The following is a 13,050-nucleotide window of genomic DNA, read 5'->3' on the forward strand; positions in this document are numbered from 1 at the left end:
TATTCTCTCTCCTCCCTCATTTTTCTTTACTTTGCGATGATCTCGCGACCAAATCTTCATGCTTTTGCTCAGTCATCATTTGGACAGAAATCCCATCAACTCTGCCAAACATCCCACGCTTCGGTGAGGTGCCCCTACTGGTGGCCAAAACAGGAAAGCGTAAGCAACCACGGCCCTCAAGGTCACCAGACCAAGCAGAAAAACAACCCAGGTCTTCTGCCTCCAAATACATCACAGTCACTGGTGTCTTGGGAAGTCACAGCACACCTGAGCCAAAAGCAGAGGCTGAGGAAACGTGAAGTGAAACACATGGGAAAATCTGGAATAGCAATATTGAGTTATAACATCCTCTAAAGAAAGTGCCAAACAGCATCATATTAATTGTTTTTACTCTATTCCTTCCCTCAACCCCCTAAATTTGTTCTAAAAAGCCTCCAGATAGAGAAGATGCTTTAGCACTGGAAAGCTAACAAAGCTCAGCATGGAAGTAAACCAGCAATGTCAGGCCATCTTTTATGGTTTTTTATCTGTGAACCACTTGTTTCTTTCCTGTGGATGCCCCTTTTCTGTGAATAAACAACCAGCTTCTTTTAGCTTAAGGCAGCGAAAAAAAAAAAAGCCCCGAGACTGAAGCCAAGCGATACTCAAAGACAGAAAGGGGAAGAAAGTGCATGCAACGGAAGGACGTGTTGACTTTTGGATTTTTACTTTTAAAATATACAATCACTCAAAACACACATCATCTGCACAACTGTCAGCCACACTTTGTCCCCTATTATAAAGCAAACTGATGATGTGCAGATGGCAGCTTGTGTACTGAGTTGGCTGCTTCATAAACTGTAATTATGGTGGATGCAAAATTGATCACATCATCCATCTGGAATAAAAAAAAGCAATTATCACTTGGCAATTTTGTTATATAGGACTGCAAAATATCTTGCCCATCTCTCTTCTTCAGCATGGCAGAGGTTGAACAATGACATATAAAAGAATGCATAACCCAGATTATCTTTTATTTACAGAAGTGATAAATTAACCACTGGAAAGATAAAACCTGCCCAAGCAATCATTTTTCCTCACTGACCTCATGCTTAGGCACTGCTTGGAATTAAATCAGTTTTGGAAAGTCATCTATAATTGAAAACAAATGGTGACAATGCACAAAAGAAGACCAATAACTGACTAGTAGCTTCAAGACAGTTTCCTAAGCTCCATGAAAGCTTAAACCTTACCTAAATAGGCAGCCAGTATCTACTGGCACACTCACCACCACTTGCCGGATTATTGTCATGTCTACATCACACATCAACCGATGGATTTGGTTGTTAAAAGAAAAAAAAAATGGAATAGTGTACTCCTTTTAGCTGTGTAAACTACAACAAAATAGGTCTGGCTATTAAGTCCACAGTACAACATACAAAACACAGTCAGGGACCATGGACACACACATCATTACAACTCAAATAACCACTTACATGAGATGACATCAGGTTTTGTGATACATAAGCACATAGAGACTTAATTACTCAGCATTTACTGGTGTATTTAAAATCAGGAGGTATGTCAGGGATAAGCAATAAATAGCTACCCAAGTTATAAAACTAGTGTTCTAAAACCTAAAGACTACTTGGTGATGCCACTGCTGTGGGAGCAGGGAAGGGAACACAGAGAGAACCACAGGCCAGTTCTGACAGGGCTGCTGACTAGACACCTCATAGAAACATGAAAAACAACTTGCATCATGGATTCCAACTAAAAGACAATCTGATTTCTTCTGTAACTTCTGATGAGCACCTAGCTAAGACAAGAACTCAAAAACCACCTAGATCATTAGAGAACAACTTACATTGAACAGACAGACATGGAGAAGAGAAAAAATTAGCTTCAAATCACTGAAAAAAAAAAAAAAACCAGAGCATCCAAATCCAATTTTCAACTGTGACTCATTTACCACTATCCCACTACTACTTCTAGTTTCATTCAGTTCATCTGTTGCCTTTCACATCATGGCAGAAGGAGTACAGAAATTCTGTATTTCTGTTTTGCAAGTATTTTGCCCCCATTTTGGATGACTACTGAGATGAACAGCAACACCGATTTAGACTCAACAATTTCTTACTTAGCTGAGATATTTGCCAAAACCACACAAACTCATGTTCACTCACCATCAAATAAAGAACTGGAGCTGCAGAAACAAAGGAAAGAAGCTGCCATCTTATCACCTTCTCATTGCAAATCCTTGACCTAGCAATAGTGAGATTTAAGTCTAGCTCAAGGGATCATCTTCATGTCAGACTTGTCTCCTATTAATCCATATTTTGAGCCTTCATCACTGGGACTAGAACCCATAAAGAATGACCAAAGCCTACCAAATGTACTAATCTCTACCTTAAACTGTAAAGAGTTTAAGACTACAATCATGAGTACAGCGCACCAGAAACTTGACAGTGGCATTATTGGAATCACCAGAAAGGTACAGAGGGAGTGATGTGGTATGAGAGAAAGCTCAGGTTCTGCAATTCCTGGGGTAGGTGTGGGAGTGCAGCCTATCCACTGCTGTGTTCTGCCACATCTGGCCACAAAAAGTAAGTTTCTGAGATGACAGCTTAAAATGTCAGGTTTCAAGCATGAGCAAGAAAGGGGTGTCAACAGCTCTGTGTTTACTGCATCACCTTGCACCACCTCGGGATAGATGCAATGCAATCTCCTTTCTTACCAGGAACATAACTATGTCGCATCATCATTCCCTTATTGAAGGGCAAAGGTTATGTAGGTGACTAATGCAAAACAGCCCATGTGTGGCAAACTTTTGGGGCATCAAAAGCTATTAAAAACCTCACACCACTGAAGAAATACAGCAGCAGCAAACCATCTAATGCTACTTCTTGGAAAAGGGTTTTCCGTCACAGAAGTTACATAAATACCAGCACAGAAGGAGGTTTGGTATATGTTGTTGCCATCATTTCAACTTTGCTATTCAACAGTTCTGAAGGCAACTGCAGCTCAGAGTTTCAGGAGTTTGCTTTAATCCTGCCTTGTTCATAGCTACTCATTTTGACTCTGAAAGAACTACTCAGATACAGAAGAAACTGTGATCCTGACTCTTAACAGCACTTTTATCTCATCTCCTAAGGTGTATACTAATCTGAAAGGTTTTGCAGCTGGCAGGAGCTGAAGGGCTTGAGTGTGTTTGTTGTTTATTTTAAATCCATGCCATTTTTTGGGGGTTTTTTTACTAAGGAGAGGGAGGAATTTAAGAAAAAACCTGATCTGATTACATCAACAGTAAGTTTGATATGTAACTTACTTAGAAATAAATACAGAATTCAATAAACATAGTACTTGTTACCATTTAGGAAAATGAACTGGTCATCAAAAGTGGTAACTTGAGCATCACTGGTAAAGAAAAGCTCATTAGAGAAGAAAGCAATCAAGCACCATAATTACCCAGCCATATTTTACAGACTTCAATAACATTAAATCTTTTCCATACCTGCATAATAAAATAAAACATTTATGTAATTTTCACTTGTCAGTCAATTAAAAGAGAAGGCAGTTTCTATTCTCCTTTGCAATATCTAAGAGACAAAGACTAACCAGTAAGACAGATAAAAGAGCTGTTAAAACAATACATAATTCCATCCTACATCAACAAAGGCAAAAAAAATTGCACATAAAGAGACTGGTTTAGGAAAGCAACTAAGCATCTTAAGGAATATCACTACTAAGCAACAGATGACATTTATGCATACTCACAGTGTGGTAGATTGCTGCCACCTTTTGGTTACAGATCACTATGAAATTAAATTTCTACCTAAAGAACACAGAATGGAAATGCATACTGTGACACGCAAGATCCAAGCACCTCTGAGAAGAGCCAGGTGGGACAGGAACATGACTTACCTTCCCGTAAACTGTACAGCGTGTGTGCTTGGCTACCTTGACACCTACTTACCATTTTCCAGCTTAAAATATCTTCTTAATATGTTCTATTGCTGAAATTAGCTCCCACTATATTATGGCCTACCTTGCAAGATTAAAATTAACAAATACATTAGCCAAGCAAGAAAGACAACTTCAAGGACATAAATACAGCAAAAACTACAATGTGAAGTTCACAGAGCTTGTAGCAGATTACCCAGGTGAGGCATTAGCAAAGAAAAGCTTTTGTTTCACACGTTTACTCCAAATAATTCACTTCCGAATAACAATAAATGCAGTTAATTTTAAGCCAGAGGCCACCTTTCACCCCAAACCAGTTCTTTGATATTTTTACAGCGTACATTCAACTTTTACTCTCATCTGTTCATTTTAAAAGCTATTACAAACTAGTCAATGAAAAGTAGAACATGAACACAAATAAATGCTAACAGAGATTTGAGCAATGCAGCTTATGCTACAACTTGAGAAACTGTGTATATGGTGTGTAAGCAAGCAAATCCAGAATTTTACCCACAAGGAAGGTATTTCCAAACTGAGATCTGACTGTAACATAGAATCATAGAATTACTAGAAAGGACCTACTGGATCGAGTCCAACCATTCCTAACAATCCCTAAACCATGCCCCTCAGCACCTCATCCACCCGTCCTTTAAACACCCCCAGGGAAGGTGACTCAACCACCTCCCTCCGCAGCCTGTTCCAGTGCCCAATGACCCCTTCCGTGAAAAATTTTTTCCTGATGTCCAGCCTGAACCTCCCCTGGCAAAGCTTGAGGCCATTCCCTCTTGTCCTGTCCCCTGTCACTTGGGAGAAGAGGCCAGCTCCCTCCTCTCCACAACCTCCTTTCAGGTAGTTGTAGAGAGTAATAAGGTCTCCCCTCAGCCTCCTCTTCTCCAGGCTGAACAACCCCAGCTCTCTCAGCCGCTCCTCATAAGACTCGTTCTCCAGCCCCCTCACCAGCTTCTTCTCTGGACACGCTCCAGAGCCTCAACATCCTTCTTGTGGTGAGGGGCCCAGAACTGAACACAGAACTCAAGGTGTGGTCTCACCAGTGCCGAGTACAGAGGGAGAATAACCTCCCTGGACCTGCTGGCCACACCGTTTCTGATACAAGCCAAGATGCCATTGGCCTTCTTGGCCACCTGGGCACACTGCTGGCTCATGTCTCATGTTCAGTCAGCCGTCAATCAACACCCCCAGGTCCTTCTCCTCCAGGCAGCTCTCCAGCCACTCTTCTCATAGTCTGTAGCACTGCATAGGGTTGTTGGGCCCCAAGTGCAGGACCCAGCATTTGGCCTTGTTAAACCTCATGCCATTGGTCTCAGCCCAGTGGTCCAGCCTGTTCAGATCCCTTTGCAGAGCCTCCCTACCCTCCATCAGATCCATGCTTCCACCCAGCTTAGTGTCATCTGCAAACTTGCTAAGGATGCACTCAATACCCTCATCCAGGTCATTGATAAAGACATAAATCTTCAGCGTTAAAATCAATGGCAATGTCTCAGCAACTGTAGAGGTAACAACCAAAATGAAGCTAAGAGATGAGCACAAGACTACTAAAAAAAAAAACATTGTATCCATTATCCTCCTTTCCTAAGGCTACACAACTCAAATGTTATTGGAATGAGGTTGCACATGTATCTGGCCAGTAAGGATATGAAATTCAGAGATGACTGCACAGCAGAATAAAAAGTCAGCAATACCATACGATGGCTCTCTTGAGTATGAAGGCAAAGTATTTAATAAGTAATTACACATGAACTTGCTCACTGTCAGCAGAACATCTCTTGACATCCTTTTATGTTTACCCCACCTCCTCACTTGTTTAAAAAGAAAGAATCCAGCTGCAGGCAACTGCTAATTAAATACTTGGCTTTCAGCTACAGTTTCTGTATGCACACATCCCCTGTGCAATAAACACTTTTTAAAGTGTAATTGACATATTACCCATGCTCTAGGAGAGACTATTTATGACAAAGAAAAAAAGCAAGCAGGGTCCAAGCCCTGGCCTCATATTCACCAGAAAGTAAAAGCCGTGAAGTGTTTAAAACTAAAACTGCTTAAAATGCCTTTATTACTTAAGGGCAGTCTTTAATCTCAACATTCCAATGTTCTGCTCCCCGAATAACACAGCTACCAGCTTTTTGGCCTTGAAACTACATAAAACCAAACATATTTCAGTGCCTACACACATTTAAGTGGCTCATGTTGAGTACTTTGGCTTAAACTAATCATAAGCAACATCATGTTCCATTCTCCCTGATTTCACAATCTGTTTCAGACAACAGATTTGAACAGAGGTAGACAAGTCAAATAGCTGTAATGAAGTCCTTCTAAAGTCAGTGAGGCATTTGCCGGACTCCATATGGCTCTACAAATCTCACTGAGCTACGTGAGCTGAGACATAACAAGGATGGAGCAAGCCAAAAAAAACCATGAGCATAACATTCAAACAAAGGAGATCTCTTAAGTTTGGTCAGTGGCATTCAAAATTAGGGAACTAGCTTTTGACTAAAAAGTTGTGCGTTACCAGTATTCAAGGTCCCTTTGGAAGTTAAGGTAAAACATCTTTCACACCTTTTTTGCTGTATACTGTTGAAAGCAGCTGTTCTCACAAGCAAGTATTACAGAAGGAGCATTTCCATTTAGACTCAACTATCTCCCCAATACAGCAAACGTTCTCTTTAAAGACAGTGGAACTATACACTTCCAAGTAAAACAAACCAACAAAACAAAAATCACCAAACGAACCATAACTGACTGCACTGACTACATTTTCTTGCTTCCTTAGTCAGAAGGGCTGTCAGATCAGAGGTAGTTCACAATAAATATATGAGGGGATTTTACATCCTCCACTGAGGCTACAAACACAGGCAAAATACTAAGACAAAAGGATTCTACAATTTGACAAAACTTTTTAACGACATCCAATAGACTATTCAAATCTTCTGTAAGCCAGTCAACCCAAGGGTATGCTGATCAGCAATTACCTCTCATCTGGGACGAAGTAAACGGATTTATCATATTACTTGTTACTACTCTACCACCAAAGAGGATTTACACAAGTAAAAAGGGTCATTTTTAGAATTAGTAGAAACAAATAACGTAGCATAAATCCCATGTATTAATCTTCAAAAACAATTGCAAGAGTTGAATTTACCTGTCAACCAACAGCCCACTTTAAGCAATCAACATTTTTCATTTCTTTATTCTGCTGTGACATTGTGAGATCGTGACATCAAAGACATCTTGACTTTAACTCTTTTCTAGAGAAAAAAAGTATTACAGATGGAAATGCAATTACGCATGTAGGAAAGAAGAGGAAATAAGTGAGAGAAACTTCATGTACAGCAGAGAGCAAAATACCACAGGACCAGAAAAGGAGACAAGAAAAATGTTTTTCTTTTTGCCTTAAAACATTGGAAAACAGAAAAGAAAATAAGTAAGCATAGAAGTTTAGAAGAGATATCTAGATCACTGTTCCTTCCAGCTTAGACTTGAGCAGTTTTACTAACTCTCAATCCTCAACAGCTACCAAACTCACAAGTAGCATTTCCTTCTCCCCCTTTTGTTCTAAGTCTGCATGAAACATTACAGCCACTACTGGTGTGCGTTACTCTATTAGCTCCAACAGGACAGCTCAGCACAATGAGTCTTGTGGATTATAACAGGTAACACTCAAGTCTGCCTTCACCCTTGAAAATGATGGTAAGATGCAATATACTGGAACTAGTATATATTTTCAAATCATTTAAGGAATTACAGATAAAAATACTTTACAATGAGTTCACAAGACAAGTTTTCAAAAATTAGGGGCACACAAAAATTATGGGTACGTGTAGAACTTCACTTCGGTCCACCCCTACACTTTTACTACTGTGTACTAAAACATAGCGCTAATGGTTTAGCAAGGGAAGTATTAGACAGAAAATATAGACAAATTAATTGGTTAAATTTTAAAGCATTAAGAGACAGACAACAGTATTCCAACTACACATTTCACTAAAATGAAGAAAAATACAAAGCTGTAATTACATAGGATTTTGATGAAGTTACATCAAAACCCAAACAAAGATACTCTGTAGATTACTCTATATTGTAGTATAAAAACTAAGCCATATAGACATAGATTCTGGGGAGCATTTTTAACTATAAGGACAGCTGCTGTAATAGAGCAGTAAAGAAAATTCTCAGTACTGTTATTTTCAGTTAAAATCCAAAAATACAGGTTGCAACACTGGTTTACGCTCATAACCAGAGTTTATTACCTAGAGTTTCTTACCTAGAAAAGTAAATTCACAGCTCCCAACCCTGGGAACCCGTGCTCTGCTTGAAACACAAAACACTAATCTCCCTTCTTCCCTCCCCTCTCCAAGAGATAACCCAAGATGCAACAACATATCTATTTGTTTTTTCTAGTTGGTCAGCTATATTCAGGGAAAAATAACAGAATAGATGTTTGAGAAAAATATTACAGGAGTATGAGGTTTTACTATTGGCCAGATATTAGTTCATCCTGTGTTAACTATGACAGACATTACAATAGTGAAGACCTTCAGCACTGTAATAATTCTTGTCATAAACATACTCTGAGAGATTCACTTCCAGTATTAATACCCAATTCTTTTCAGTATAGGCACTAGGAGACTACAGCCATATGAGTATTAGTTCTTGTAGTCTCAAATGGGTTTATATAACTGCAAGCACAGAGAATTTTAGAAAAAGTGGCCTTACTGAAAAGACATGACCAAATGGATATTCTTGGTTTCAAAATATTTTTTTCCATCACATTGCTCAAACCAGTAATGCAGATGGGGCCTTTTCCCCAAAAAGTAATTAATTCAGAAATTTTTATTAAAAGCTGAACCAACATAATTTAATTAAAAATCAAAAATAGAGTATTCTTTGCTTGGAATAAGTAAACACCAAGGTAACTAAAAGATCCAAGAGTTTCTTTAATTGACTAAGAAAACCCATGTGATGTTAAACCCATCTTCAGCTGCTAGAATGTTTTGTTTTACAGTATCTTGTTTTAGGAATCAAAATGTTTATTTTGCTTTCAGAACAATGCGCACATAGGAGCCAGCCACAGAATGTCTACTTAACAGCTTACAGAAAATGACTGAAAGAAACCATAGATTCAGCTGTTTTTTTAAAAGCCATCTTTCCAGATGAGGTCATTTTTATTTTTGTTGTACATTACATGTACATGCCATACATTAATGCGGCAAGACAACCGCTTATGATATGTTCACATTCAAGTTTAAAACGTCAAGGCGAGAAAGCATTATGTGATGAAATATCATCAATTTCTGACTGGAGTACTAAATAATACTGGTTTCTGAAGATAATCAATTCACAAGCCACACTGAAAATCTAAAATAGAGCATCTGGTTCAACCTCCTGCTTAATGCAATACTAACACCACTGAATTCAGACTGAGTTGCTCAGGCCTTTACTTAGATCTCAAAAACTGTTAAGAAATGATTTCTGGCATCTCTGTAAGTAATCTGTTCCAAAAGCTTGACTATCCTCATAGTGAAAAAAATACCCCTCACATTTCAATTTATGACCACTGACATTCATCCTTTCTGCTATGTGCAGTTTTAAATTAGCTTGGCTACACCTTCTTGGTAACTCATTAGGTACTGGAAGAATGCTGTTAGGTTCCCCCAAATCCTTTCCTTTTCCAGGCTGAACCTGTCCAGCCCCCTTCAACCTCTCCTCGTGGAATACACACTCCGTGGTATTTTGCCATAATTTAACTGTAAAATTAGCAACTTTCTTTTGCTCACCTTCTGTAATGTGTAAAAGATAATACAAAATCTATAAGCAAAAGAGTACAAATTCATGATTTTATATAATTATTCATTATAACAGCCTGGAAACGGGCTGCAGCTTAGGGGAAAATAGCTACAGGTTTGTCCTGGTGGCACTTCTCTACAAATACAATAAAGACTCCAGCTGGGAGGGAATGCATTCTCTACGTATTTGGATAAATCTAGTTAAAAAAAAAAAAAAAATGTACTTGAGAAAGACAGTGGGAAATTTCTGCATTAAATCATGAAAGAATGCATGTGAATCTACCCAAAAGGGGAAGGGCCAATTGTTTCATTAACTCTTTTTAAGAATAACAATTAGAACAGTAAGATTTTGTTTCAGAACGAAGTGATCCATGCCTCCCAGCACACTTGTGTCAGTTCAATGTATCTCATACTCTAATAAAACTGAAATTCATCCATTGACACACGCAAAAACTGAAGCAGACCTTTAGAGAGACATGACTGTGATTTGAAACATAAGACACCACCAAGAAATTAAATAATTTGTGGAATACAAATACCTTTCAAACAGTTTTAGCAATTTACTTCGATAAAACTTCAAGGTAAAAACAAGCCAGAAGTCCACCTACCTTCTGACTACTATGGAAAGTTTAATTCCAATGTATCCATTTGTTCAGGTTTTATTTAACTTAAACCGATATTTTTCCTTCCAAGGCAGAAACTGTACCACAAGAACATCAGATAATACTTTCATCAAACCCAGGAAAAGTTATAGACTACATGAGCAGTACATGATTGAATCCATGAATTCCCCATTTTGAAAGGGTATATGTCTTTTACTACTTACAGAGGAAATAAAAAGATAGTGACATTTTTATATTTATCCTTGAAAACACCATTGAAATTTTACAATTTCGAAGCTAATTAGGTTTGTTTGCTTTGTTTTATTAGAAAAAATACTCAGGCAAGGTCTACAATCATCTGTCAATTATAAATGACTTACAAGAAACTCATGAAGCAATAAAATTAAAAAAATACAAATACAAACTATATCTGAAACACTTCTATTTGGCAATTTTATAACAAATTCAAAAAAGAAACAAAGATTATGGATTACTTTATAGGTACAGAAAAAGCAGTAGGTGAAGTGCTCAAGCAAAGAAAAAAAAAAACCACTGCATTTTTTCAAAAATAAAGTCACATCACTACAGATTTTATGAATAATACCCTTATTAAACAACCATTCCAGAACATCTTATATTAGCAGTGCTTTTAATCTGCACTTCATTTTGTCTGATAAGATTTTTCTTTTCTGTGTATATATGTAACATTTTTAACCCACTGGAGCTAAGCAAGACTCTCGTGTCAGTACCAATGCAGAATGCATTCTTTAGGATATGCTTACTTCTGCAACCAAAGGGTTACTTTAAGTTTTATTCTATTCAATAAAAATTTAGTGTAAAAACTGCTGGTTTTTAGTTTCACTGTAGTAAATTCCTCCCCAATAAGGAGGACTAACTCTGCAGTTTGACTGCATATATCCATACAAATTTTACATATTAGTTCCTTCCAATAGTAAGGAAAAAACTGATTTCATGTTCACTATTAGAAAGGAGCGCCATGAATTAATTATGGGTACTATTCATCCCTCTAAGATTTCTGGGAAGGATGTTCAATGTATTTTTGTTCTTACAACAGATATTAACAGTAGTATATAGTCCCTTAGGTATGCAAAAGAAGACTTCTTTTTATTGTTAAGGAAGGTGCTTTTTTAAACAATTCTTCTGGCAGCACTAGTGAATTACAATATCCTTCAATATTATTTCTACCGTAATATATACATTTTAACTTTCATGCCTCTAGAAAAACATCTACAGTACATTTCATAATATAAAAATATATTACAAATCTGCTGAAATATTTACAAGCAATGTCCTATTATCTATATGCATTTTTGTCTCCATACAAAGACTAACAGGTTAGACACATCTCTATTTGTCAGTTAAAAAAATCCATGGCTTCTTGCTTATTAAGCAAGAAAATGATTTTACTTTCCTTTTCAAAGCCAACTTTGGTGCATAAAGGATTGAATTTCTAGATTATTTTTTTAAAAAATACCATTTTCTTTACATCTAGAAAACATGAGGCCAAATAAAAAAAGTATACTTTACAAGTAAATGGGGATCCTAAAGGGTCAAAACAGTGAAATAAAACACCAATAACACTAACTGCTTAAGTAGAGGTTTTTCAAAAACCATCCATTGATACAGATCACATAAAAGCAGATCGCATTAATGTACTATACTACTCCTGTAAAGGGGGTCAGACATACTGCAACACTCTTAACATCTTTAAACCGTACTATATGTATTCATAGTTGACTGGAAAAGACAAGCATTCCATCAACATTTGTTTAAACATTATAATCCAACATATTTTAGGGATCTGCAAAAGTACACGAGATTACAAATGACAAATGATTACTATCCACCATACTCAAAGGGCAACAGGATAATCCCTTGGTAGCTGTTTTATTGTCTGGCATGTGCTATATTTAGTTAACCTTGACAAGAAGCCTAATAGCTTGTTAACAGTTCTCCCAGGAATTGTGAGTAAATGGTGATGGTTACTTTTTCTTTTCATCGAATATAAACTACTGTATTCACTAAAGAAAAAAGCAGCTTAAAGAAGCAAGCATGCAAAGCCTTTTTAGTTGTTCCACTAAGTTGCCAGAAGAGTGTTTGCTCAGTCTCCCACTGTACCATTCCATGAAAATGTGGATATACAGTAATATATTAATATATTCCACGGAAGCATCAACTTCATTCACAGAATGTTTACACTAAGCATAAATATTTATCTAAGAAAAAAAAAAAAGGATGGGATTTGACTAATGTGCAACTTTATTTCTAAATCCATTGTCAGTGACTAAGACTGCAGGTGTCCCCGCTTGCTTGGTTTTTACCTCTTCAACCTCTTCTGGGGCATTGTTCTGTGAAAGAAGACAGTATAGTTTTACATAAAGACCGAAAGATGTAAATTTGGGTCAGTTAGAGTATACTATGAAACCATGACTATATAAAATCTACTTTTACTTAATTTGACTAAAATTGAAGCCATTCTATTAGCACACATTTCAGAATTTCAGATAATTATTTCAAACCATCTATTGGAGTCATTGTTTTAGCATGACACTAATAGCTGTCACTGAAATTCCCTTAACCACTTTTTTTCTCTTAAAGGTGAAGGCCCAAACTTTGCATTTCTTTGATTTCCCATAGCTGGTCCCCAAACTGGTTTTAGTCACAAATTGATCTATACTGCTGAA

The 13,050-nt window shown here is 37.3% G+C and overlaps 1 protein-coding gene across 1 annotated transcript in view; it reads right to left on the reverse strand.

Annotated features, from left to right (window-relative positions):
- Positions 1-9,028: 9,028 nt before the first annotated feature.
- AEBP2 (AE binding protein 2) overlaps positions 9,029-13,050 on the reverse strand; it is a 49,536-nt gene continuing 45,514 nt past the window's right edge. Inside the window, exon 8 of the mRNA XM_054073142.1 lies at positions 9,029-12,714. Coding sequence (XP_053929117.1) covers positions 12,684-12,714 — 31 coding nt within the window. The 3' untranslated portion in view covers positions 9,029-12,683. The remainder of the gene's footprint in view (positions 12,715-13,050) is intronic.

Source organism: Cuculus canorus, chromosome 1 (genome assembly GCF_017976375.1).
Source record: "Cuculus canorus isolate bCucCan1 chromosome 1, bCucCan1.pri, whole genome shotgun sequence".
NCBI lineage: Eukaryota > Metazoa > Chordata > Aves > Cuculiformes > Cuculidae > Cuculus > Cuculus canorus.